Source organism: Pristiophorus japonicus, chromosome 1 (assembly GCF_044704955.1).
Source record: "Pristiophorus japonicus isolate sPriJap1 chromosome 1, sPriJap1.hap1, whole genome shotgun sequence".
NCBI lineage: Eukaryota > Metazoa > Chordata > Chondrichthyes > Pristiophoridae > Pristiophorus > Pristiophorus japonicus.
The window spans coordinates 531,359,477-531,385,316 of record NC_091977.1 but is presented as its reverse complement, the minus strand read 5'-3'; the positions used below and the strand labels follow the sequence as shown (position 1 = coordinate 531,385,316).

At 46.1% G+C, this 25,840-nt stretch overlaps 1 protein-coding gene across 9 annotated transcripts in view; it reads left to right on the top strand.

Annotated features, from left to right (window-relative positions):
- Positions 1–25,840, top strand: part of LOC139277917 (intermembrane lipid transfer protein VPS13B-like) — a 1,209,249-nt gene that overhangs the window by 98,097 nt on the left and 1,085,312 nt on the right. For all 9 annotated transcript variants that reach the window (XM_070896555.1, XM_070896554.1, XM_070896561.1 and 6 more), the window contains exon 7: positions 13,002–13,176. In XM_070896555.1, the coding sequence (XP_070752656.1) occupies positions 13,002–13,176 (175 nt within the window). The remainder of the gene's footprint in view (positions 1–13,001; positions 13,177–25,840) is intronic.

The following is a 25,840-nucleotide window of genomic DNA, read 5'->3' as shown; positions in this document are numbered from 1 at the left end:
ACTACAAAAATAAAAGAAGTAAAGAGACAAAACATGTTTACATAACTTTTTCAAAATATCCAAATAAAAAATAGAAGTCCCTCCTGCTCGTAGGAAAGTATTTTCATCAACAGGGTTAAGGAAAATCTTGAGTAAGCTCATTAAAATTACTGGCTACACAATTAGGATCAAAACTCTCCCCGCACCAACCTGTTTCTTGTAGCCTCAGCGCGGGAAGGCAGCGGCCAGCCTGTGTGGCAGGCCACTCGGCCCGGAATGGGGGGGGGAACGCGTTGGGTCCCACGCTGCAGGCACGCATCATCATCATCATCATCATCATTGGGAGGAGCTACTGCGCATGCGCGAACGCTCTAATGCGCATGCGGACAGCTGCCGACCCTCTCTTACGCGCTGGGCCCTAGCTCCGACCCCCCAATGGAATCGTCATGCCGCGCCAAGCCCCGGGAGAGTCAACAGAGCAGCTAGAATCTGGGGACATCTTTTTGGCGCCGTTTTGAGCTGAGGAAGTCAGCGCATCGAAAAAACCGGTGGGCCAAATTTGGGTCCTATGTCCCTTCAATGCATGACGAGCACAAGTTAAGTAGATAAGAAATATATTAAGATACATGATGATGTGACCTATTCTGCTTTCCATTCTTGAATTGGATACAATTCAACCCATGGGATGAATATCAGCCTTGTGCAACTAAAAGTGAAAAAAATTTGGATGTTCTAATCTAGTTACGAATGAGTGTGAATACATCACAAAACTATCAATAACTAGTAGTCTCTGCTTTTTGAGGTGGTAATTAAACCATACTTTTTCATACCTGACATGGGAGGGCTTTCTGCAAAGAATGCAAAAGGTGATAACTATTCCTCTGCCCAGCATTAATAATGCTTAAATTGAAAAGAAAGAAGAAAAGATTTGTAGTTATATAGAGCCTTTCATGACCATCGGATGTCTCAAAGCGCTTTACAGCCAATGAAGTACTTTTTGGAGTGCAGTCACTGTTGTAATGTAGGGAAAACCCGACCTGCGACCTGAGAGAGAACAGCTCTGCCTGTCGGCAAGTATAAAGAGCTGGAGCGGCGGGCTTGGGACATCGTGGCCCCTCAACCTGCGAGAGAACAGCTCTCCATAGATCGGCAAGTGTAAAGAGTTGGAGCGACATACCACTTTAACCTCCAGCGTGAGCTGCTCCAAGTGTTCGACAATTTTGAGATGGGCGACTGGGTGACGTCATCAAAACTCTGGTCGCCGTATTGGAGCGTGGGCAGGAACATCGGCAGGGCCCAGGTGCAGAGGTTGGGGCGGATTTGTGGCGAGATGCGGTGAATGTTTGTTTATGGCGGAGAAGCGGCGAGTGATTGTGGCGGACGTGCGACAGATGAGGGTACAGGGCCCAGAAGAGCCGAGGGCCCAGGGGCAGCACGGGCCACCCCACACTGCGATATGTGCGCGCGCTAGGTCCGTGCAGCAGAGCTGGTCTCCATTCGTCTTGGTTAATCCTTGCCACTGGACCAAGACCTAGCTCTGTCAAGCCCGTGTGGTGGCTGGTGTGCAACGGTCAAAAAATTCACGCACAGGCATCTTCCACCCCCTCAATTGGAGTTCAGGACTGGAACATTTGGTCCTTCATCGAAACACCTGTGAACTTGTGGAAGCAAGTCATCCTCGTTCGAGGGACCGCCTATGATGATAAGGGAAAACAAATCCAAAATATTGGGGACAAAATCAAAGTACACAGCTACTACCCTGCTTTTTCATTGCCATGTGGGTGAATAAAAAATCTAAACCTGTACAATTACTGATTGAAATAAAAATTTAAAAGAACTCTGAAAGGAATTTGAAATTAGCATGGCTACCTTGTCCGTGCAAAGGGAGTTTAGTAATTTGGGTTGTCGTTCAATCCTTTGCTGAACTTAATGAGTAACAACATTTTGAAAAAAAAATAAAATGACTTTCAACTCACATTGGAACATAAGAAATAGGAGCAGGAGTAGGCCATTTGGCCTCGAGCCTGCTCCGTTATTCAATAAGATCATGGCTGATCTGATCCTGGTCTCAACTCCACTTACTTCCCCACTCTCCACCCATCATTCATCACTACTGACCAAGATCACATGAATTGACCACTTTATAAGGTTAACAGAGAGTAACCTCGGATTCTAATAGGATCACTTCTACCAATTTTAATCAGATGTTCTGGCCATTGACACTATATACAAAAATGTAAATGGAAAATGTGAAAGTCAAAAGCAATTGGTGCTTTCTGTATGGAATCGTTGAATAAGGTTTAACTAAACCTAATAGAAAAGCAAAATATTGTGGATGCTAGAAATCTTAAATGGAAACAAAATGCTGGAAATACTCAGCAGGTCAGGCAGCATTTGTGGAGAGAGAAACAGAGTTAATGTGTTAGGTTGATGACCCTTCGTTAACTGAAAAAAAGTTAGAGGTGTAACAGATTTTTAAGCAAATGCAGGGAAAGTGGGGAGGGGAGGGAAGAACAAAAGGGAAGATCTGTGATAGGGTGGAAGGCAGGCGAGAAAAGACAAAAAGGATGATGGTGCGAGGCAAAAAGAGATGGTAATGGAACAAGTTAAGAAACAAAAGAAGTGTCGAGATGAGATGGAAATGGCAGAATCAGTGATGGGGTAAGAGGAGAAGTGCAGGAAATGGAACGGACATGGTCAAGGGCCATGCCAACCATGGTAGAATCTTGGGTTCCTGTAAGGACTCTCTTCCATTCTCACAGTTTCTCCGTTTCCGTCTCCAATGAAACTCAACGTGAGCTCGAGGAACTGCACCTCATCTTTCGATTAGACACTTTACAGCCTTCTGTACTCAACATTGAGTTTAACCTCTGCCCTTAATTTTTTTTTCACCTGGTAGCTGTTGATGATTCTGCCATTTCCATTTTCACCTCCTCTGGACTCATCTTTTATTGATTAACTTGTCCCATTACCATTTTTTTTGCCTCACACCATCATCCTTTTTGTCTTTTAATCTCTCCTGCCTTCCACCCTATCACAAACCTTCCCTTTTGTTCTTCCCTTCCCTTCATTTCCCTGCCCCCTGCACTTGCTTAAAATCTGTTACACCTTTAACTTTTTCCAGCTCTGACGAAGAGTCATCGACCTGAAACTCTGTTTCTCTCTCCACAGATGCTGCTTGACCTGCTGAGTATTTTCAGCATTTTTTGTTTTTATTAACTCAACCTAACTTGGATAACTGGCATTTTTGATAACCAGAACATCTCTGAGTGATGTTTCTGATCTTTGAGCATGTTTCCAAGACTTCTCCCCTTGAAATTTCAAATCGGGCAAAAAACGAGAACTCAGAAATCTGAAGAGCACTGTATCCACTGAGGAGACTAAAAGATAATTGTTGCTCTTTTTCACAGCCTCCTCCCCAGGACCTGGGGTTAACAAATTGTGTAGTTTACAAAAAGGGAATGCTGATAAATATTTGCAGTTAGTAATTCTCTAGCAAGGGGAATCCATCCTTCCCTCAATATCTGAATTTATACCTTACTGTAATCAGGTGTTCCAAGGTATTCTGGGTACCAGAAAATAGATTATAATAATTGTGATGTCCTTTCAACAAGTCCGTGGAAGATTTTGGTGGGGGGAGGCATGAAGCAGAATCCTGCAGCTGCTTCCCCACATTAAAGAAAATAAATCACAAAATAAAGGGAAAATAGCCCCAAACTGCTCCTGTGCAACTTCAAGCATTAATGAAGTCTGGAAGTAGGTTTAATAAAGGAACTTGTGTCTTCAAGAAATAAATACACTTAAGATTATGAATGCTGTCCAAAAGTACAGTCATGGTACATTTACACATTTATTGCAAATCACTTCAGTGGCATGTAGTTCAATTCTAGTACTTAATACTAGGTTGACATCTGCATACTGAAGTCACAAACTGTGTATACACACAACTGTCTTAACCTCCCGATCTCAACATGTCAAAATATTTCACTATCAACCCAAGTATTTGTTAATAATTTGATCAGGGTATTTCCAAAAATGTTGGCTTTAATTAGTGAGCGAGCAAGCGACAGAAAAATCCCCAGAAGACTACCTTCTAGATGGGGTGGGGGAGGTGGCTTGTATTGAGCATCAAAACCCGGCATAGATCAGTTGGACTGAATGACTGGTTTCTCAGTAAATTTAATGTAATTCAAAGTGACAGTCGTGTGATGTCATATACCTCGGATTCTATATCAGTAACGGGTGCGGTAGCATAGTGGCTATGTTACTGGACTAAATAATCCGGAGACAAATCCTGTCACGGCAGCTGGGGAATTTAAATTCAGTGAAATATATCCGGAGTAAAAAGCTAGTTTCAGTAATGGTGACCATGAAATGACTGGATTGTTGCAAAAATTTGCAATGTAAATGTCAGCAGAACCCCATAATGAATTACAGCTGTAAACTCAATTGCAGCAGTGTTTAGGGTAGGAAATGTGCTGTTCTTAACTGGTGGCCCATATGTGACTCCAGACCCACAGCAATGTGGTTGACTCTTAACTGCCCTCTGAAATATCCAAGCAAGCCACTCTGTTGTCAAGAAGGTGGCTCACCACCACCTTCTTGAGATCAATTTGGGATGGGCAATGAATAAAATTCCCAAAGGTGCCCATATCCCGTGAATGAATTAAAAAAAAATAAATAAATAAATCCTCTTTCTTGCCCTATCATCTACATTGCATTTCTTTCTATGGCACTGAATATCTTTTGAATAATAGAAAGGATGCTGCAAGCCAGCATTTTTGGAAAGAGGAAAATAAGAGACATGGGGCTAGAAATTGATCAGCCTACTGCGGTATTTCCTTGTTTTGGGCGCTCTTTCTTTCATAAAAACATAAATAGGAGCAGAAGTAGGCCATTTGGCCCCTCGATCCTGCTCCGCCATTGAATAAGATCATGGCTGATCTCATCATGGACTCCTAGGGATTCGTTGGGAAATTCATTGCAGTCTTTCGCTGGCGGTTTTGAAATACTGCTGGGGAGGGGACTGCCGGCATGCAACGCTGGGAAAATCGCTCCCGCCAGAGTTTGGTGGGAGCGGTGACCTGTACTACTTAAAAAAATAAAAACGCCCAGTCAGACCAGCCTTTCGATGGACGGTAGGTATGAAAACCTGCAACAACAAAAAAGGCAGGTGAACGTTTTGAAAAAATTCTTTTGCAGCGATTCAGTGGAAAAGGGTCCTGAATACTTTCTGATGTTTTGTTTTTTGAAAAAATATTTTTCGTGCTTTCCCCACTCCCTAGGCCGACTCTCACCTCGGACTTAATTTGACTTGGACCGCCGAGAATCTACCTGCAATGTCCATTTTTCCCGCCGGGTGGTTTTTTCCCTATTCTTTTGATCAATGTTCCGCCGGCGTTAATTGCCAAATCTTAGCGGTATTTAGGGCAGTAAATGGGCGGTGGCCGCCTTTGATCAATTTCTAGCCCATAATTCCCTGAAATCCAGCACAGAAGTTATATTATGACGCATGTTTTTCTGACCTATGATCCTGGGGTACAGCTTACAGATCAGTATGAATAATTTGATGTCTTTGGTGTAAGAATCGCTGTTGTAATGTCTGCATCTGTTCTTATGGTAACTGCAATTGAGTTTAAGGCTGTAATTCATTATGGGGTTCTGCTGACGTTTATAAACTGCTCAAGCTTCAGTCATGCATTTGGACATCATCAGAACTGCTTGATTGAATTACTGCAACATAACATGTTGCCACTGATGAATTAACTTATATGTAACTTTTAATTCCAGTGGTGTGTCATCCCATTAGTGCAATAAATCATTTTGTTTTGTTTCCATGTCAATATTGAAGAAATATTGTTGGAGTTTCATGTTCCTGGCGCATTAACCCTTTCCACTCTTAAATGCCATAAGATTTGACATGACCTTTATTGGTGACTATGATTATATCAGTATAAGCGAGACTTAATACATTACAGTATCTGACTTATTCTGCTAGGAATGCTGCTTATGTCAACCTTTTAATTTCAGTTAAGGATGGCCTAGAGCCTCGGTTTCCTCTATTGGGTCCACCCAGGAAATCTTACACGAGTTTATAAATATGATTATTCAAAGAATCATCGTGTAACAGTTACATAATGCAAACTTGAACCTGTAACTAGTAATACTTGTTTCATTTAGACCATGCTAGTTCTTGGGGAGAATCTGAAATGGTGACTTCCCAGGATTCTCACAATGTGTTTTAGTACTATTATACTGGAAATTCCTGTTAAGTTTTGGGTCTCTCCTCGGCATATTTTTCACTGGTTCACTGTCTCAGACCACTTGTAAGTGAGACCTGCTTATGACCCGGAATGTGTCTTTGCTTGCTCAATGTCCAGGTACCTTGTAGCAAGGCCAAGGGTCAAAAAGAAAACGCTTAACTGAATTTCAGCTTTTCAGTTATATGATGTGGTCTTGCGATCTTCTTTGACTTCAGGAGACAGTAGAATGAATACCTGTGCCTCATTAGACTGAACGACTATAAACCGACAGTGTTATTGCAATACTGAAAGCCCTGGAGTGAGAAATGCTTTAGAGGAGGAGGAAGGAACCTAGGCTCCAATTATCAGTGGACAAACTGGAAACAGAATGGAAAGTGTGCCACAACCTGCACGCAACAACAGATCAACAATAGGGAATAACCGGAGACTAATGAGGCGATTGGTCAAGAAAGACATGCTTTTTCCCAGTAACAATTGACGACTGACACCAGTCAGATAACTAAATATTAATACCAAGTTCACTCGACACATTGCAACATAAAATGAAGAATTTGAATTAGTAATTTCACTGTTGTGCTCACCCAGTGTCCTCATCCCTTACAAAGTTGGCGGATTACAGCTAGACTGCAAATGCTGACTCAGCTGAGACAAGACAAGATTCTGGCTTGGGCTATAAATTACCACATATTGATCCATTTTTAAAAGATGTTGGCCTGTAATTTGCAGTCCCTACAAGCGTGTATGAGGTGTGCACGTGCCCGTAAGGATGGTGCAAGTTTCGGGTTTTCGCGAACGAAGTGCATGCACGAAAATCCGGAACTTGCGATCTGTCTAGAATGGCTGAGCCATTTAGGACTGAGATGAGGAGAAACTTCTTCACTCAGAGAGTTGTTAACCTATGGAATTCCCTGCCGCAGAGAGTTGTTGATGCCAGTTCATTGGATGTATTCAAGGGGGAGTTAGATAAGGCCCTTACGGCTAAAGGGATCAAGGGGTATGGAGAGAAAGAGGAAAGGGGTACTGAGGAGAATGATCAGCCATGATCTTATGGAATGGTGGTTGAAGGCTTGAAGGGCCGAAGGGCCGAATGGCCTACTCCTGCAGCTATTTTCTATGTTTCTATGCTTCTTGACGCATCATCTGCATCCCTGGGAAAAGGGCATCCGCAGGCAGAGAGTTGGGCTATTTACCCAACTTCTGTCCAGTGAATGCCCGTGAAATTCTTACGCCTGGTAAAAGCAGGTGTGAGACCTGCTTTTACCAGTGTAAGAGTTTAAATGAACATAACTTTTTTTCCAATCATTTAAACAATAAAAAGCCTATACAAGAAGGTGAGGTTATTTTTAGCCCCTTGAAAACATTTACATTTATTTTTCAAAAATTACATTTTTGTTTTAAGTATTTAGTTAAATGGCATTTTAATTAATTTTAAATATGTAAAGTTAAAATTTTTTTAAATTTGATATGTACACATACTTTTGGGGGTACAGGTATTCCCATTCATGCTTATGAGGATTCTGTACATACGAGCCCATGCCGGCTCTCCAAGAGCACCTTAGCTAGTCCGACTCCCCTGCCCTTTCCCTGTAGTCCTGCAAATTAATTTCTTCCAGGTACTTATCCAACTTCCTTTTAAAAGCTGTGATTGCGTCTGCCCCCACCACCAGTGCATACCAGATCCCAACCACTCGCTGTGTAGAAAGGTTTTTTCTTGTGTCGCCTTTGGTTCTTTGGCCAATCACCTTAAATTTGTGTCCTCTGGTTCTCGACCCTTTTGCCAATGGGAACGGTTTCTCTCTACTATGTCCAGACCCCTCATAATTTTGAACACCTCGATCAAATCTCCTCTCATTCTTCTCTGCTCCACTGTCCCAGTTTCTCCAGTCTATCCATGTAACTGAAGTTACGTTCTTGGAATAATTTTCGTAATTCTTTTCTGCACCCTCGTTTAAGGCCATCACTTCCTTCCTAAAATGCGGTGACCAGAATTGGACATAATACTCCAGTTGAGGCCGAATCAGTGTTTTATACAGGTCCATCATAATTTCCACGTTTTTGTACTCTATATCTCTATTCCTGAATCCCAGGATCCTGTAAGCTTTTTTTAACCTCTTTCTCAACCTGTCCTGCACCTGAAATGATTTGTGCACATATACCCCCAGGTCTCTCTGTTCATGCACCCCCTTTAGGGTTGTACCCTTTCGTTTATATTTCATCATCTCATTCTACCAAAATGTATCATTTTGCACTTTTCTGCATTAAATTTCATCTGCCACGGGTCCACCCATTTCACCAGCTTGTCTCTGTCCTCTTGAAGTCTATCACTATCCTCCTCACTGTTCACTATACTTCCAAGTTTTGTCACCTGCAAATTTTGAAATTGTGCCTTGTACACCCACATCCAAGGCACTAATATATATCGAGAAAAGCAGTGTTCCTAGCACCAACCCCTTTGGAATACCAGTGTATACCTTCCTCCAGTCCAAAAAATAACCGTTCACCACTACTCTGTTTCTTATCACTGAGCCCATTTTGTATCCATGCTGCCACTGTCCCTTTCATTCCTTGGGCTTCAACTTTGCTGGCAAGCCTGTTATGTGGCACTTTGTCAAATGCCTTTTTGGAAATCCATGTACATCACGTCAACTGCATTGCTCTCATCAACCTTCTCTGTTGCCTCATCAAAAAACTCGATCAAGTTAGTTAAACACGATTTGCCTTTAACAAATCTGTGCTGGCTTTCCTTAATGAATCCACATTTGTCGTAGTGACTGCTAATTTTGTCCCTGATTTTTTTCTAAAAGCTTCCCCACTACCGATGTTAAACTGTCTGGCCTATAGTTGTTGGGTTTATCGTTACACCCTTTTTCATATGCAATTCTCCAGTCCTCTGGCACCACCCCTGTTCCTAAGAAAGTTTGGAAGATTATGGCCACACCTCCGCGATTTCTTCCTTCACTCCCTTCAGCTTCCTAGGATGCAACCAGTCCTGGTGATTTATCTACTTTAAGTACAGCCAGCCTTTCTAGTACCTCGTCTTTATCAATTCTTATCCCATACAGCATCTCCTCGACCTCCTCCTTTACTATGTCTTATGACAGCATCTTCATTGGTGAAGACAGCTGCAGAGCAGGTCTCCAGTCGTCTTGGATAACCCTTGCCACTGGACCAAGACCGAGCTCTATCAAGCCCGTGTGGTGGCTGGTGTGCAACGGTCATCACACGTTTTAAAAAAAAAAAAAATCCACGCACAGGCATCTTTCACCCTTGAGGATGTAGTTCGGGATCTGGAATATTAGGTCCTTCATTGAAACACCTGTGAACTCATCCATTTTTGGTGTGGAAGCAAGTCATCCTCATTTCGAGGGACTGCCGATGATGATGACTCATTTATACCTCAGCCATACCCTCTGCCTCCATGCATAGGTCTCCTTTATGGTCCAGAATTGACCCCACCCCTCCTCTTACTACTATATGCCTATAGAAGACTTTTGGATTGCCTTTTATGTTAGCTGCCATTCTATTCTCATAACCTCTCTTTGCCCCTCATTTTCTTTTTCACCTCCTCTGAACTTTCTATATTTAGCCTGATTCTCAGATGTATTCTTGACCAGACATCTGTCATACGTGCCCTTTTTCTGCTTCATCTTGCTCTCTATCTCTTGTCTTCCAAGGAGCTCTGACTTTAGTTAGCCTACATTTCCCCCGAGTGGAAATTTACCTCGACTGTACCCAAACTATTTCCTCTTTCAAGGCAGCCCATTGTTCCATGATAGTTTTGCCTGCCGATCTTTGATTCTGATTTCTTTAGGCCAAATCCATTCTCAACACACTGAAATTGACCTTTCTCCAATTAAGTATTTTTACTCGACATTGCTCCCTGTCTTTTTCCATAACTAATCTAAACCTTATGATATTATGATTACTATTCCCTAAATGTTCACCTACTGACACGTGCTCCACTTGACCCACCTCATTCCCCAGAACCAGATTCAGCAATGCCTTCTTCCTCATTGGGCCGGAAACATCCTGATCAAGAAAGCTCTCCTGGACACACTTCAGAAATTTTTCCCCTTCTTTGACCTTAACACTCTTGCGTTCCCAGTCTATATTAGGATAGTTGAAGTCCCCCAATATTACTACTCTATAGTTCTTCCATCTCTCTGTAATTTTTCTGCAAATTTGCTCCTCCATATTTTTCCCACTAGCTGGTGGCCTGGAGGTGTAATGGCACCTCGATTATTTCTTAACTCTAGCCATATAGATTCTGTCCTTGACCCCTCCAGGACATCCTCTCTCTCTAGCACTGTAACATTTTCCTTAACCAATACTGCTGCACCAAATCCTAGCTTTCTTTCCCAATCGTTCCTGAACACCCGATATCCAGGAATATTTAATACCCAATTGTTCCCCCTTTTTGAACCAGGTTTCTGTTATTGCCACAACATCATATTCCCATGTGGCTATTTGCACCTGCAGCTCACCAATCTTTTTTACTATGCTTCGTGTGTTCACAGACATAGACTGTAAACCTATCTTAGACCATCCTGTGTTCTCTTTTAGTCTGACCCCACCGAATACCTTACTATTTCTTGCTTTAGTGCTATCCATCTCTCCCAATCCTTTCTATCTATCTTTCTATCTATCTTTCTATCTATCTATCTTTCTATCTATCTATCTATCTATCTATCTATCTATCTTTCTATCTATCTCTATCTCTATCTCTATCTCTATCTCTATCTCTATCTCTATCTCTATCTCTATCTCTATCTCTATCTCTATCTCTATCTCTATCTCTATCTCTATCTCTATCTCTATCTCTATCTCTATCTCTATCTCTATCTATCCCTGTCCAGAGTCCTACCTCCATGTTGTGTTCCCTCATCAATTGTCTCCCCTCCATTCTGCACCAATCCTCTGTCGATGGTGTTGATTCTTTGCTTGGGTATTGTTCTCTGGCAGCTTGCCCAAGTGGCCATTATTAATATGAGTCATAGAATAGTACAGCACAGAAGGCCGCCATTCGGTCCATCGAGTCCACGCCGGCTCCCCCGAAGAGCAATCCAGCCCGCGACACCCCCCCCCCCCCCCCCCCCCCACAACCCTGCAACTTATTGTGGTATGTCATGTGGCAGTCATTTTGATTACCGATGGCATTACAGCTGAGCCCGATACTCTCCTTACCCAACGTCTGCACATGCATTTCCAGAAGTGGTTGCTAGATAGTGAGCAGAAATTCTGCCTTGAGTTTTCTTCTGGGGTGAGGAGGCCAACTGTAGCAGTTCCATTACTTCCTCTGCTGAGATCCGCACAGATTCGAGTTTGTACCTGGGACGTTGTGTGTATACTCAGCCAGTTACTTGTGAAACTTGTTGAGTCATACACTCCGCCTACCTGGATGAGTGCAGCTCCAAAAACTCGAAGCGCGCTACCACCCAGGACAAACCGAACCGCTTGATTGGCACCCCATTCATCACCTTAAACTTACACACTGCAGCCACGGTGGAGGGAGTGAATCATCTACAAGATGCACTGCAACAACTCGCCAATCCTTCTTTGGCAGCACCTCCCAAACCCGCGACCTCTACCATCCAGAAGGACAAGGGCAGCAGGCGCATGGGAACACCACCACTTGCAAGCTCCCCTCCATGTCACACACCACCCTGAGTTGGAAATATATCAGCCGTTCCTTCATCGTCACTGGGTCAAAATTCTGGAACTCCCTCCCTAACAGGACTGTGGGAGTACCTTCACCACACGGACTGCAGCGGTTCAAGAAGGCAGCACAGCAGCAACTTCTCGAGGGCAATTAGTGATGGGCAATAAATGCTGGCCTTCCCAGCGGCATTCGCATCCCAGAAATGAATAAAAAAACAAAATTGGTGACCTTGAATCCCCACTTCCAGTGTAATTTATCAAAGAGGCAAGGGGATGCTCCATATCAGGTGATGTCACAGAAGGGAACTCAACTAGAGGATTTAAATACAGCCCAGAAAATTGAGATTTTCTGTCTATTTTTCTCTTTGAAATGGGAGACTGCTTTGACCAAAAGGTCACCTGAACTTCACTTCTTCAAACCTCAGCAAATCTCCAATTACTGCAATGTCTTCCTCCTCCTCCCTCAGCTGAATGTAGGCAGCTGCAAACTTGTTCCCTTAGTCAGAAACGATCCCTTTTCTCTTGCTGGAAACAACTTTTTAAAAAAAAATTATAAATATAGGGTGTGTAAAATATTTATTTTCTCCATCATATCAGCTATTCCTGAACACAGTCTCGAGGTAGAAACATGAAGTATTGAGTAAAAATAATTTTGAATTCCGAAAAATACTTCAACTTAAATTGTGAGTGTAGGACAGTTTAAAACTGGTAAAGGCAAATTTAGAAATGATGTCAAGAAACTTTTCATATGCAGAATAATGCATGGAATAAAGTATTACCGCCAAAAATCCCGAAATCATTTCAGAAGTAGTTAGTTAGAATCTGTGATGTAGAACTTTTGAATCTTTCTGAATAGACAAGTTCAGATGGACCAAATGTATCTATCTTCTGAATTTAAATTGTTGCAGTGTAAAAAAAATTAAATGCCGTATTGCAGTGTAAATGGGCAGAATAGAGGATATGGATGAAGCAATTTCTATTGAATTGATTTGAATTTGACATTCGTCTAATTGTATCCCAGCCTGTTAATTGTACCGAATAATGTAAGACTTTCAAAATAAAATAGAAATAATTTAATTTCTATTTTTTTTCATTCTACAGATCCAGGCACTTGTTGAAAGTTTGAAACTCTCCATCACAGACCAACAACTTCCTATGCTTATCCGTATAATTCAGCTTGGTATTGCACTCTACTATGGTGAAATTTGCTCTTACAAAGATGTAGAAGTGGAAGAAACAAGTTCTAATGCAAAGGAGACATCCATTACTCAAATGGGTAGGTAGAAAATACTGAGGTTCCAATTAATGCTGCTGGAAATGTTTAATAGTGGAGTAAATTAGTTTGCTTGATTGGCACCTCACACACTGGCTTAAACATCCATGCCCTCCACTACCGGCGCAGCATGGCTGTCGTGTACTATCGACTGGATGCACTGCAGCAACTCTCCAAGGCTTCTTAATCAGCACCTCCCAAACCCACAATTGCCAACATCTAGAATGATAAGGGCATCCGGTGCATGGGATCACCATCACCTCCAAGTTCCCCATCCAAGTCGCACGGCATCCTGACTAGACATACATTGCCGTCACTTCATTGTCTCTGGGTCAAAATTCTGGAACTTCCTACCTAACAGCATTGTGGGATCACCTTCACCACACAGACTTTTAAAAAATTTGTTCCTGGATGTGGGAATCTCTGGCAAGGCCAGAATTAATTGCCCTTGTGAAGGTGGTGGTGAGCCGCCACCTTGAACTCTGCAGTCCGTGTGGTGAAGGTACTCCCACAGTGCTGTTAGGGAGGGTGTTCCAGGATTTTGACCGACGACGATGAAGGAACGGCCGATATATTTCCAGGTCAGGATGGTGTGTAACTTGGAGGGGAACTTGCAGATGATGATGCTCCCATGCGCCTGCTGCCCTTGTCTTTCTAGGTGGTAGTGATCGCGGGTTTAGGAGGTGCTGTCGAAAAAGCTGTGGCGAGTTACTGCAGTGCATCTTGTAGATGGTACACACTGCAGCCACGGTGCGCTGGTGGTGGAGGGAGTGAATGTTGAAGGTGGTGGCTGGTGTGCCGATCAAGCGGGCTGCTTTGTCCTGGATGGTGTTGATCTTGAGTGTTGTTGAGGACTGCAGCGATTCAAGAAGGCGGCCCACCACCACTACCTTGAGGGCAACTAGGGATTAGCAATAAATGCCGGCCTTGCCAGCAACTCCCTCAGTCCGAGAATTTTTAAAATTATAAATCACTCTAAAGGACTGTAAAATGTAATCTCTTCGTGCTTCAAGTCTCTGGTAGCAACATTATGCATCAAGTTTCCATAGACAGTGGCTTAGTTACATAAGACATTGATAGGACATACACTTGCAAATGCCTTTGTGACAAGATTTCATTAATTGGGATATGGCGTCCAATACAGACTGCTTTCGTGCACATCTTCACTTGTGCCAGTTCACCTCCATGAAATGGGAAATGGTAGTGCAGGGGCCTATGGGGAAAGAGGATGAGAAATTCTTTTCTTGAAAATTTTGTGGAAAATTGTGAAATCTGACATAACTCCTTTGCAGCTTCAAGACAGCTGTAGTTGTTGCAGTACAATTCAATTATCGCAATGAGGTAGCATATCTTAAATCTTAAATCTCAAAACCAGGAAATGGTTGTGATTCTGATTTCTAAAGTACCCTTTTTATGTTGGCTTTATAAAAATTATATCGATTTATGGAGTATATTGTACACAAGGGGCTGGATTTTTGATCTTCTGTCACCCCTGTTAGCGCCCCAGCGGTAAACACTTGTGGGCGGGCGGCTAGCTTCCAGCGCCCCGCTGGGACTTTTGATGCCGGTTTCGACAGGGCGGGGAGCATGACCGCTTGGAATAGGTGAGCCGGTGTGCAAACGCCCCTGGTTGTGACACCGGCTCGATTTTTCGCTGCCGCCCGATCCGTAGCGCTCCCTAGAGCGCCCTGCTGGGACCACTTGTGAAAGCTGGCAGTCCAAGCTGTAGCGGCCGTACTGAGGTAGGTAATGTCGACCTCAGATACGTGTGATTATTTTTTTTGTTGCAATTTATGTTGTGGTGGCGTGAGTTATTTAATGGGAATATTTTTGCTGGGTTTTATCCCAGTTTTTTTTCCTCTCTGGCCTCTCTTAGGCCGACTGTTTAGCTAAGGATTTTCACTTACTCAGCTGACCTAGCGCCCTAAAAGAGGTGTGTAACGCCTCCCTTAGCGCTCCGCCCTATACTCACGGCGCCACTGATTAATTTTGCTGGCTGAGGCGCAAACTGTTTCCAGACGCAAACACTCCTGCCCCGAAATAAGCAGAACCGCAAATCCAGCCCAATGTGCTGTACAATTGATTCTCATTTTACTTTTGTTCAAGATGGCTCTTGGAAAAGGAGAAACTTTTACGCACCTGCGTGAATTCTGACTCTTGTCTGAGTCAGTAGGTTGTGGGTTCAAGCCCACTCCAGGAACTTGAGCACGAAACCAAGGCTGACACCACATAGCAGTTCTGAGGGAGCACTGTGTTACACTCATAATGGGCCCAAGTTTCGGGCCGTGCCGAGAACGGCGCAGCCCCGACCTGGAAGCCCGTTTTTCGCGCCACAAAGTGCGCCTAAAAAAATACTCCGGCTCCCTGCAGGTCCTCTGGAGCTGGGCGCGACGCAGCACGAGCTGTGGGGGGCGGAGCCAGGTCCCTGCGCTGAAAACAGTGCCGGACCTCTGCACATGAGCGCGCATGTGCAGCAGCTCCAGGCGCCCAAAACTGTGTGGGAGGGGCCCGAAGCACGCAGCCCCTAGCCCTGGCCGAATGGCCTCACTGGGGCTGCGTGGATCAGGCTGCACCTCCCACGCCCAGCTCCTGCTTCCTCCCGACCCGACTCAACTCCTGCTCTCCCACCCCTCCCCACGAGCCGAACAGACTCCCACTCTTCTCCGCTCGCCGCCCCCGGACCCGACCCGCGCTCCTCCCCCAGCCCCTGGACTGGACCCGACCCGACCCGACCCCTGGCCCACCTACCTTTTAAATCAAGTCTTGGGCCCGGCCAGTTCAGCCTCCCTCTCCTCCCTTCTCCTCCCTCCCTCCACCTCCCCCCCCCCTTCTCCTCCCTCCACCCCCCCCCTTCTCCTCCCTCCACCCCCCCCCTTTTCCTCCCTCCACCCCCCCCCTTTTCCTCCCTCCACCCCCCCCCTTTTCCTCCCTCCACCCCCCCTTCTCCTCCCTCCACACCCCCCCCTTCTCCTCCCTCCACACCCCCCCCTTCTCCTCCCTCCACACCCCCCCCTTCTCCTCCCTCCACACCCCCCCTTCTCCTCCCTCCACACCTTCCCTTCTCCTCCCTCCACACCCCCCCCCCTTCTCCTCCCTCCACACCCCCCCCCCCCTTCTCCTCCCTCCACACCCCCCCTTCTCCTCCCTCCACACCCCCCTTCTCCTCCCTCCACACCCCCCCTTCTCCTCCCTCCACACCCCCCCTTCTCCTCCCTCCACACCCCCCCTTCTCCTCCCTCCACACCCCCCCTTCTCCTCCCTCCACACCCCCCCTTCTCCTCCCTCCACACCCCCCCTTCTCCTCCCTCCACACCCCCCCTTCTCCTCCCTCCACACCCCCCCTTCTCCTCCCTCCACACCCCCCCTTCTCCTCCCTCCCCCTCCACACCCCCCCTTCTCCTCCCTCCCCCTCCACACCCCCCCTTCTCCTCCCTCCCCCTCCACACCCCCCCTTCTCCTCCCTCCCCCTCCACACCCCCCCTTCTCCTCCCTCCCCCTCCACACCCCCCCTTCTCCTCCCTCCCCCTCCACACCCCCCCTTCTCCTCCCTCCCCCTCCACACCCCCCCTTCTCCTCCCTCCCCCTCCACACCCCCCCTTCTCCTCCCTCCCCCTCCACACCCCCCCTTCTCCTCCCTCCTCCTCCCTCCCCCTCCACACCCCCCCTTCTCCTCCCTCCCCCTCCACACCCCCCCTTCTCCTCCCTCCCCCTCCCTTGCCCCCCCCTTCTCCTCCCTCCACCTCCCTTGCCCCCCCCTTCTCCTCCCTCCACCTCCCTTGCCCCCCCCTTCTCCCTCCCCTGCCCTCCTTTCCCCTCCCCTCCCCTCCCCTCCCCCCCCATCTCCCTCCCCTCCTCCCTCCCCTCCCCCCCCCCATCTCCCTCCCCTCCCCCCCTCATCTCCCTCCCCTCCCCCCCCATCTCCCTCCCCTCCCTCCCCTCCCCCCCATCTCCCTCCCCTTCCCCCCCCCATCTCCCTCCCCTTCCCCCCCATCTCCCTCCCCTTCCCCCCCCATCTCCCTCCCCTTCCCCCCCCATCTCCCTCCCCTCCCCCCATCTCCCTCCCCTCTCCCTCCTTCGCCCTCACCATCTCCCTCCTTCTCCCTCCCCTCCCCCCCCATCTCCCTCCCCTCCCCCCATCTCCCTCCCCTCTCCCTCCTTCGCCCTCACCATCTCCCTCCTTCTCCCTCCCCTCCCCCCCCATCTCCCTCCCCTCCCCCCCCCATCTCCCTCCCCTCCCCCCCCCATCTCCCTCCCCTCCCCCCCATCTCCCTCCCCTCCCCCCCCATCTCCCTCCCCTCCCCCCCCCATCTCCCTTCCCTCCCCCCCCCATCTCCCTTCCCTCCCCCCCCCCATCTCCCTTCCCTCCCCCCCCCATCTCTCTCCCTCCCCTCCCCCATCTCCCTCCCCTCCCCCCCCCATCTCCCTCCCCTCCCCCCCCCATCTCCCTCCTCCCCCCATCTCTCTCCCCTCCCCCCCCCCCCATCTCTCTTCCCCTCCCCCCCATCTCCCTCCCCTCCCCCCCCTTCTCCCTCCCCTCCCCCCTTCCCCCTTCCCTCCCTTCCCTTCCCTCCCTCCCCTTCCCCCCCCTCACACCCCTTCTCCCTCCCCTCCCTGTCAGAAGCACAGACACTGACCGACAGAGTGAGGGAGACACACTGTTGGAGGGCTCCCGGTGCTTCAGTCGGTAAGTAGAAAATGTTTTATTTGTTGATTTTTTTTTTTAAATAATTTTTATTTATTTATTTATTTTTTGATTTATTGTTGTATTTATTATTGATGATGGCTCTATTTGTAAAACTGAAGTGTTTAATGTTTGTAAACTTCCCTTTCTCCCCCCCCCCCCTTCCCTATGCCTGATTTGTAACCTATGCCTGATTTTCTAAGTGTAGACAAGGTTTTTTGAGCATACAAAAATCTACACTTACTCCATTCTAAGTTAGTTTGGAGTAAGTTTTCGCCTAAACTTTCAAAACGGGCGTAAGTGGCCGGACACGCCCCCTTTTGGAAAAAAAATATCTGTTCCGAACTGAAACTGTTCTAACTGACTGGAACTGGAGCAAACTAAATTCCGAGAATTGCAATTTCTAAGATACTCCATTCTAAACTAGTTGCTCCAAAAAAACAGGAGCAACTCAGGCTGAAACTTGGCCCCAGTAAATGGTCAGACTGAGTACAGTGTGTCTTAATAAACCTTAGCTCCTTTTATTAAGATTCCAGAGTGCAGGTACCTCGTGGGTGGCCTGCTTAAGTACTGTGCTCCCAAGGGATGCTGGGATTCCTTGGGACTCCCAACAGGTAGGCCCTCTGGTGGTCAGGTGTGATGTAGATTACAAGGGGTTAAATACATAACACACTGCACTATCTTTCAGATGAGACTTGAAACCGAGGCCCCATCTGCTCTGTCGGGTGGATGTTAAAGATCCCATGGCAGTATTCATGGAAGCGTTCTTCCTGGTGCCCTACCAATATTTATCCCTCAACCAACATCACTAAAATAGATTATCTGGTCATTATCACATTACTGCTGGTGGGAGCTTGCTGTGTGCGCAAATTGGTGCTGCGCTTCCTACATTACAACAGTGACTACACTTCAAAAGTACAGTACCTGTACTTTGTAAAGCGCTTTGGGAGGTCCTGAGGTTGTGAAAGTCGCTATGTAAAGGTGCTTGCTTTCTTAACTGCAAGTCAAATTAAGAAAAGGAGAGCATTCTTTTAGGCTGGAATTTGGAAATACTAAAAATTTCAAGACTTCAGTTATTTTAATCTCTCTCCAACTCGAGGTGCTGATTTTTTAGTAGAATTCTAATCCGATGACTTCATTGGGATGTGAAGTTTGATCAGTAAGGGATGTGGAGCTGAGGCGCAAGTTCCAGAAGGTCATGGTAATTTATTGGGAGGAATACTGGGTAGTGTGATCTGCAGAAACTGCTAGAAACCTAAGCAATTAGTGTTGGCTGGCATGAATAGCATTCTTCATTCAGCGCCAGATGTGCAGTTTGTTGTCATGCTGCTGCTATGTGGAACCATGCAAGTGAATTAGTAGTCTATCAGAAAAATATACAAGTGGAATTAGCTGCTGGAGCCGGAGTTTCAAATTGTCGTTATAAATGTAGGTTTTGTGGAATTTAGGTTTTCATTGCTTGAAAAGTACACTACTGTTAATTTTTTCAAAAGCTCCAATAGATTTTAGTTAAACAAACCAAGCCTTTAACATGTACTCTTGAAGAGGATTCCCCAATATATTTCTCTCTAACCTCCCCAGTCTCAGCTTTTGTCAGCTTTCTGCCCACACAGAATGGGAGGAGGGACTGGCTGAGGCACAGCCTTTAACTATTAGTCGTAACCACTGGAATGCGGTGATCCAGCCACTGTATGCTAAAAGTTGTAATATCAAGCCGTTGTCAAAGCTTTCTTTCACTTTCATCTCCTTTTTTGGTTTTGCCCATTTGTCTGAAGTTAGTTCTATTCCCTGTGTTACGCATCATTTTGCAAGCATGAGAGAATATAGAGCAGTGGGAGAATGATGACAACTATTCTGCCTGCTCTGAAATGCCACCAGTGTACTTAGTCATGCAGAACAACCCCGATTTCCGCAGAAAATGGTCCTTGGGTCCTCTCTGATCCTAATAACTCCTATGACCAGAGCTGCCTACATATTCCTGGGGCTCCTCCCAAGTATCTTGGCGTGTCCCTGGAAAAAAAACATAACCCAACCCCCAAGTAAACTTTCAATATATTAATGAAGGAAATCTTTTAAGTCTTTCATTGTGAAATTCAAGTGCATTTTGTAAACTGTCAAAATTAAATTTGTGCTAAAATGGTATGAAATGTTTTGGACAATAGATAAGATGTCTATTGGCACTTGGATTGTAAATAGGTAAGAAAAGTCTTCATGTTGAAAAATTCTCCAGGACTGAAGGGGAAAAACCCACATGTTGAGCTATTGAAGAGTTTTGGAGGTGTGACCAAGATCTTGCTTGAAGATGTATGTTTTAAGGAGGGTCTTAAAGGAAGAGATAAAGGTGGTGAGGCAAGGGGTTTGGGTATGAAATTCCAAAGCATGGGGCCAAGGTAGCTGAAGGCACAGCTGCCAGAGGTGGAGCAAATTTTTAATTTATGCGATGGGTGACCAGCAGCCAATGATCAGGGCGATGGGTGAGCAGGACTAGGTGTACGTTAGGATATGAGCAGCAGAGTTTTAGATGAGCTGAACTTTAGAGTGAGGAGGATGGGTGGCCAGTAAGGATTTTCACATGAGTTGATTCCATTAATGTAGAAAACATACAAATAAATGCTGCTGTCCTGTACTTTCAACCTAAATGCTAGGCACAACCTGTGCAGTATTTTAGTTTTTTTTTGAGCACCTTGCCTTTCTTTGATACAGTATATAACCTAAAGCAAAATACTTGTTGCTTTTATTACTGCATTTCAGGCCAAGTTGTTGGAGAATCACCTCTGGAACCTGTCTGAGAACACGATGCACAAATACTTTTGTACTGTATTTTATTCTGTGAAAACAGCTTTTACTCTGTGCAACTTTTTAAATTGCCTCAACAGAGCACACATTTAGACATCTTTCTTTCTGCACCAAAGATTCTTCTTTCTGTATCTGGACTCAATTTAAGACTTGTATAATTATTTGGCCGTGGATGTATTTATATTATCTTACCTGACCACTATTTTTATCCCAAATTGCAGCCATTAAATTTATGGGTCACAACAAGAGCTCTGACTGAAAAAATATTAACATCTTTTGCTGGCAAAAGTCATGTTTTTGTTGGTTATAGAAGTGTATTAATGTGCAACATGCATGATACTTATTGGTTTAAAATGTTCAATTATTGCTGTGATATTCAAAGAAAAAAAGTGGACATTTTCCAACAGTACAGAATTATCAGTCCATGTGTCTGTTCTCCCAGACGAAATGTTAAGGGAGTATCATGCTTTAGAAAACCATTCTTCTGCGGTGTGGTTTTAAATTCAGCCCCAACAGATGAGACAAAGTCTTCTCTCTAAAGGCTATTAAGGATCACAGGTACAAAGAGTTCTGGCAGTCTCGATCCAGTTCTCTGGACATGAGAGAACAGCATAAAAATCCCTCAAATTTATCTGTAATTAAGTGGTTTTTTTGAGGTCACAAGGACAGTATAAATCAATGCTAAGATATTGTGTGCATTACTAAGTACTTTTGAGTTGAGGTGCAACTGTAGCAGAGAATTAGACCGTAACCTCAGTTTTACCTGACCTGTTCATTTTGCTTCCCTTGCTGAACAGATGTGCACAAGATGTGATCATACTTGGCTGTTGTCTGCTCATAGAAATCCAGAAAGTAATTCTGATCAGGGTTACAGTTTTGGATAAGCTGCAGTTAGTGGAGGATGGGAGGCCCACCAGAGAAGCATTGGAATAATTGAGTCTGGAGGGGAGAAAGGCTTGGACGAGGCTATCAGTGGCAGATGGGCTAAGTGAGGGGCGGAGGCAGGTGATTAAAAAAAATATATAACAATAATTGTTGGGATGTGGACGTCACTGGCAAGGTCAGCATTTATTAGCCATCTCTAGTTGCCGTGAGAAGGTGGTGCTTGGTATCGTGGTTTGATACAACTATGTGGCTTTCTAGACCACTTCAGAGGGAAGTTGAGTGTCAGCCATAATGGTGTGGGACTAGAGTAAGATATGGGCCAGGCGAGGGAAGGACCCTGGTGAACCAGTTGGATTTTACGATAATCCAACAGCTTCGTGGTCACGTTTTACTCGTATCAGTCTTTTATTTCCAATTTTTTAAAAAATGAATTCAAATTCTCAAACTACCATGATGGAATTTGAACTCGCATTCTCTGGATTACTTGGGTAACATATGCACTACACTACTGTGTACATTATGGAGGTGGAAGTAGGCAGCCTCTGCGATGGTGAGGATATGGGATCAGGGGCTCAGCTTGAAGTTAAATAGGACGTAGAGGTTGCGAACAAGATTAGCTGGAGACAATGGCGATGGAGGGGGATCGAATTAGTGGCAAGGGTACCGACTTTGTGTTGAGCGCTGAAAACTATGACATCGGTCTTCCCAATGAGGAAATTGTGGCTCTTTGGCCTTTAGTCAGATGGATCTAGACAAGCAGAGGAGGAGTTGAGCGATGTAGGGCAAGGTTGGGTTGGGTGTCATCAGTGTATAAATGAAGTTGCCCCCATGTGTCCAGATGATGTCACCAATGGGTCAGGAAAGGGCCAAAGATAGCTCCTTGAGGGACTTCGGAGGTGATTGTGCAGGGACAGGAAGAGATGCCATTTCTGGAGCCGATCTGGCTATAATCGTTTTGGTAAGAGCAGAACCAGGTGAGGGGTCTGCAAGTGAGCTGGACATTGGAAGAGACACATTGGTTGAGGATGGTGTGATCACTGTGACAAAGGCTATAAAATGGACGAGGAGAGATAATGCTTCATGGTTACGAGGACAGAAAATGTCATTTGTGATATTGTTCAGGAATGTTTCAGTGCTGTGACAGGAGTGGAAACCTCAATGGAGAGATTCAAACAGGGAGTTGTCGGAGAGATGACTCTGGATTTTTGGGAGTTAATACCATGTTCCAAGACTTTGGAGGGGAAATGCAGGTAGAGTTGTGGCAGTAGTTTGCAGGATGGACATTGTGGACAACGTGAGTTTGGCCAGGATGTGGGGATAAAGGAGAAATGGTGGAGATGTGAGTTCAGGACCAGAGCAGGGGGAGCCTGGAGGGAGGTTAGGCTTGATGGGCAAGGGGGAAGCAGTTGAGGCAGCTGAACGGATGGTCGCAAATAAATTAATGAATTCCTCCCCCTTGTGCGAGGTGAGGTTGGAGGGACAGGTGAGAGGGATTGAAAGAGGCAATTAATAGCGGAGAAAAGAAGCTGGGAATTATCTTGACTCTCGTGGAATCATGGGCGGTTTTGGCGGAATAGAGTGAGGCTTGACAGTGCTTTATGTGATGCTGCTGGATCTGAACCCCACTTACCTTATTAAAAGGCCTCTGAATTTTGAACGTTTCTATCAAATCTTGCAACTTTCTTTGCTCTCCTAATAACTAGAGTGTCCCGTACCTGATATTGAACTAGATTTTCCACTCTTGTGCATATCGCCCAAAAGTGGGCATTATTTCTGGCGTGGACGGTAAAAATGGGTTTTCAGATCACTGGCTTCTCGCCCATTCTCAAAGCACCTCGTCTCCATTTTTGAAATTGGGCGTTACCACGAGCGATATAAAATGGGCGTTAGCGGAAAATCTCTGACCTTCTATAAAGTGTCGCCGTCCTTTGCAACGGCATGGCAACGCTCGATTCCCACGATTCAGGAGGTCAAGGGTCATCATGACATGCGCAGAAGAGGAGACCGAGAGAGGGAGCTGAGAGGGACTGAAAGCTTGTGTGGCTGTGTTGTGTGCTTGTTTGGCTGTTGTGGGAGGCACGAGGGAGATGCACCATCAGCAAAAAGCCTACGAAGCACCAAGAACATAGTTGGCACTGAGTTTTTGTCCAACGAATAAGATATAACATGGAAGGGATGGTGGAGGACCTGGACAGGTGGCAGAGGGCTCCCAGTGCTCCCGGAGTGCGGCACTGCACCCCAAGGGTGCAATGACACGAGAGCCAGGAGCAACATCTTGCTTCTGGCTCGGAGCACGTTCCCACCTCGGGACCGTCCTCTCCCCTATCCGTCCAAGCAGCGGTACGGCTGTCATTTCCCCCCCCCCCCCACACACACACACACACACACACACACACACACACACACACACACACACACACACACACAATGAAGCATCACCTGAGGAGCTCCTCGGCCAGGCGGCTTGGAGTCAGGAGGGGAAGGAGTCGAGGTGGAGAGGAGAAGCGGAATGGGGCGGGGTGGGGAAGTTTTTTTAAAGAAATACTGATGATTTCAGACAAATGTTCGGTTTAAATGTTTTTTATTTAACAAAACCTTCTTGCGAATTGCCTCAGATAGCTGCACCGTTACACGCTGGTGTTTCCTAAAACATCAAAGGGTATAATAACACTTAACTTCAATCTTCTTAAACTTTAACAGTCACCAAGGTGATGCCCACCATTGATGTATGACCTGCACACCCAGCAGTGTGTCAGTCTTGTAAATAACACCAATGTTCTTTCAGACAAAGCGTTCATTGATGAGCCCCTGACGTAAGGCTCTTGCAACTATCATGCCACCACGGGCCCTTTCACGCGGTCTACAGGGGGCGGGGGCATGGCTTCAGCGTCAGCCTGATTGGGCCGATGTCAGCCTCCGCCTCCTCATCTTCCTCTTTCTCTCTGGTGAGGTGGACTGTCAGACTCTTCAGGCAATTCTTGTCCCCGTCTGATAGCCAAGTTGTGCAACATGGAGCACACCACCATGAATTGAGCTACCTGCTCAGGGTGGTATTGGAGGTCGCCTCCTGAGTGGTCCAGATAGCTAGAGCTTTGCTTAAGCACGCCAATGGTTTTCTCCATGATATTGTGAGTAGCTCTGTGGCTCTCGTTGTATCGCATCTCTGCTTCGGTGTGGGTGTCGAGCGGGGGGGGCGCGGTCATCAGCCAGGTGGCGAGACAATATCCTTTGTCACCAAGCATCCAGCATTGACCTTTGGCTGATTGTTAAACAAGTCAGTTACAGTGCTCTCACGCAGGATGTGAGCATCATGGATGCTGCCCAGAAATTTAGCATTCGCTGCCATTATAATTTGCTGGTGGTCGACAACGAGTTGGACATTCAAAGAGTGGAATCCCTTTCGGTTCCTAAAATCCTGAAAAGGTGCCCGCATTGCGATGTGCGTACAGTCTATTGCTCCCTGCACCTCGGGGAAGTTTGCAATTCTGGAGAATCCTCGAGTCCTCAGTCTGTGCCTCCCTGATCAAGTCCCTCCTGCGTGCAAACAGGGCTTCAGTGACCTGTCTAATGCAGCAATGTGTGGCATGCTGAGACAGACCATAAATGTTGCCAGCTGAGGCCTGAAAAGAACCCGACGCGTAGAACGACAGTGCCGCAGTGACTTTGACCTCGACGGACAGTGCAGTACTGATGATGCTGGCATGCCGCAGATCTCCCCTTATGAGCTGGCATACCTCAGTGATAACCTCTTGTGGAAGCGCTGTCTCCGAAGGCAGGTGGTTTCGGGCAAGTCCCTGTACTTGTAACATCTGGCACGTCTTACATTGGGCGCATAATGCTGTGGAGCGTACCTTCGGCCATCTCGAGTCTACAGCATGTAATTGGTCATCAAAAGAGGCTGAGAAAGGACAGGCTCCATTGCAATAGCTCTCTGTTTTCCATTGGTCACAAAGAATGAATGTTCTGATGAAGACACAGTATGATAAAGATGTTTGTACAGATGTTCACGTCATCTCCAAAGACTTCCAAAGTACATCCGAACTCACCCGAGATTGAAGCAGAGCAGCCTTTTAAAAGATGCGACATGCGATGTAGAACATGGCATCCATAATGCTGTGATTAGTTCCACTTTTTCCGGGCATTTTTTTGGGCGAACGATATTGTGGGCGATATGTGTGCGAGGTGGTGAAAGTGGCGCTGCGATATCTGGGCGTTAGTTTCAGCAAATGTAATCTTGATGACAAAATAAAATAGGCAGTCAGTATTATTGAATCTCGGCGTTAATTCCATGTGGAAACTAACCCT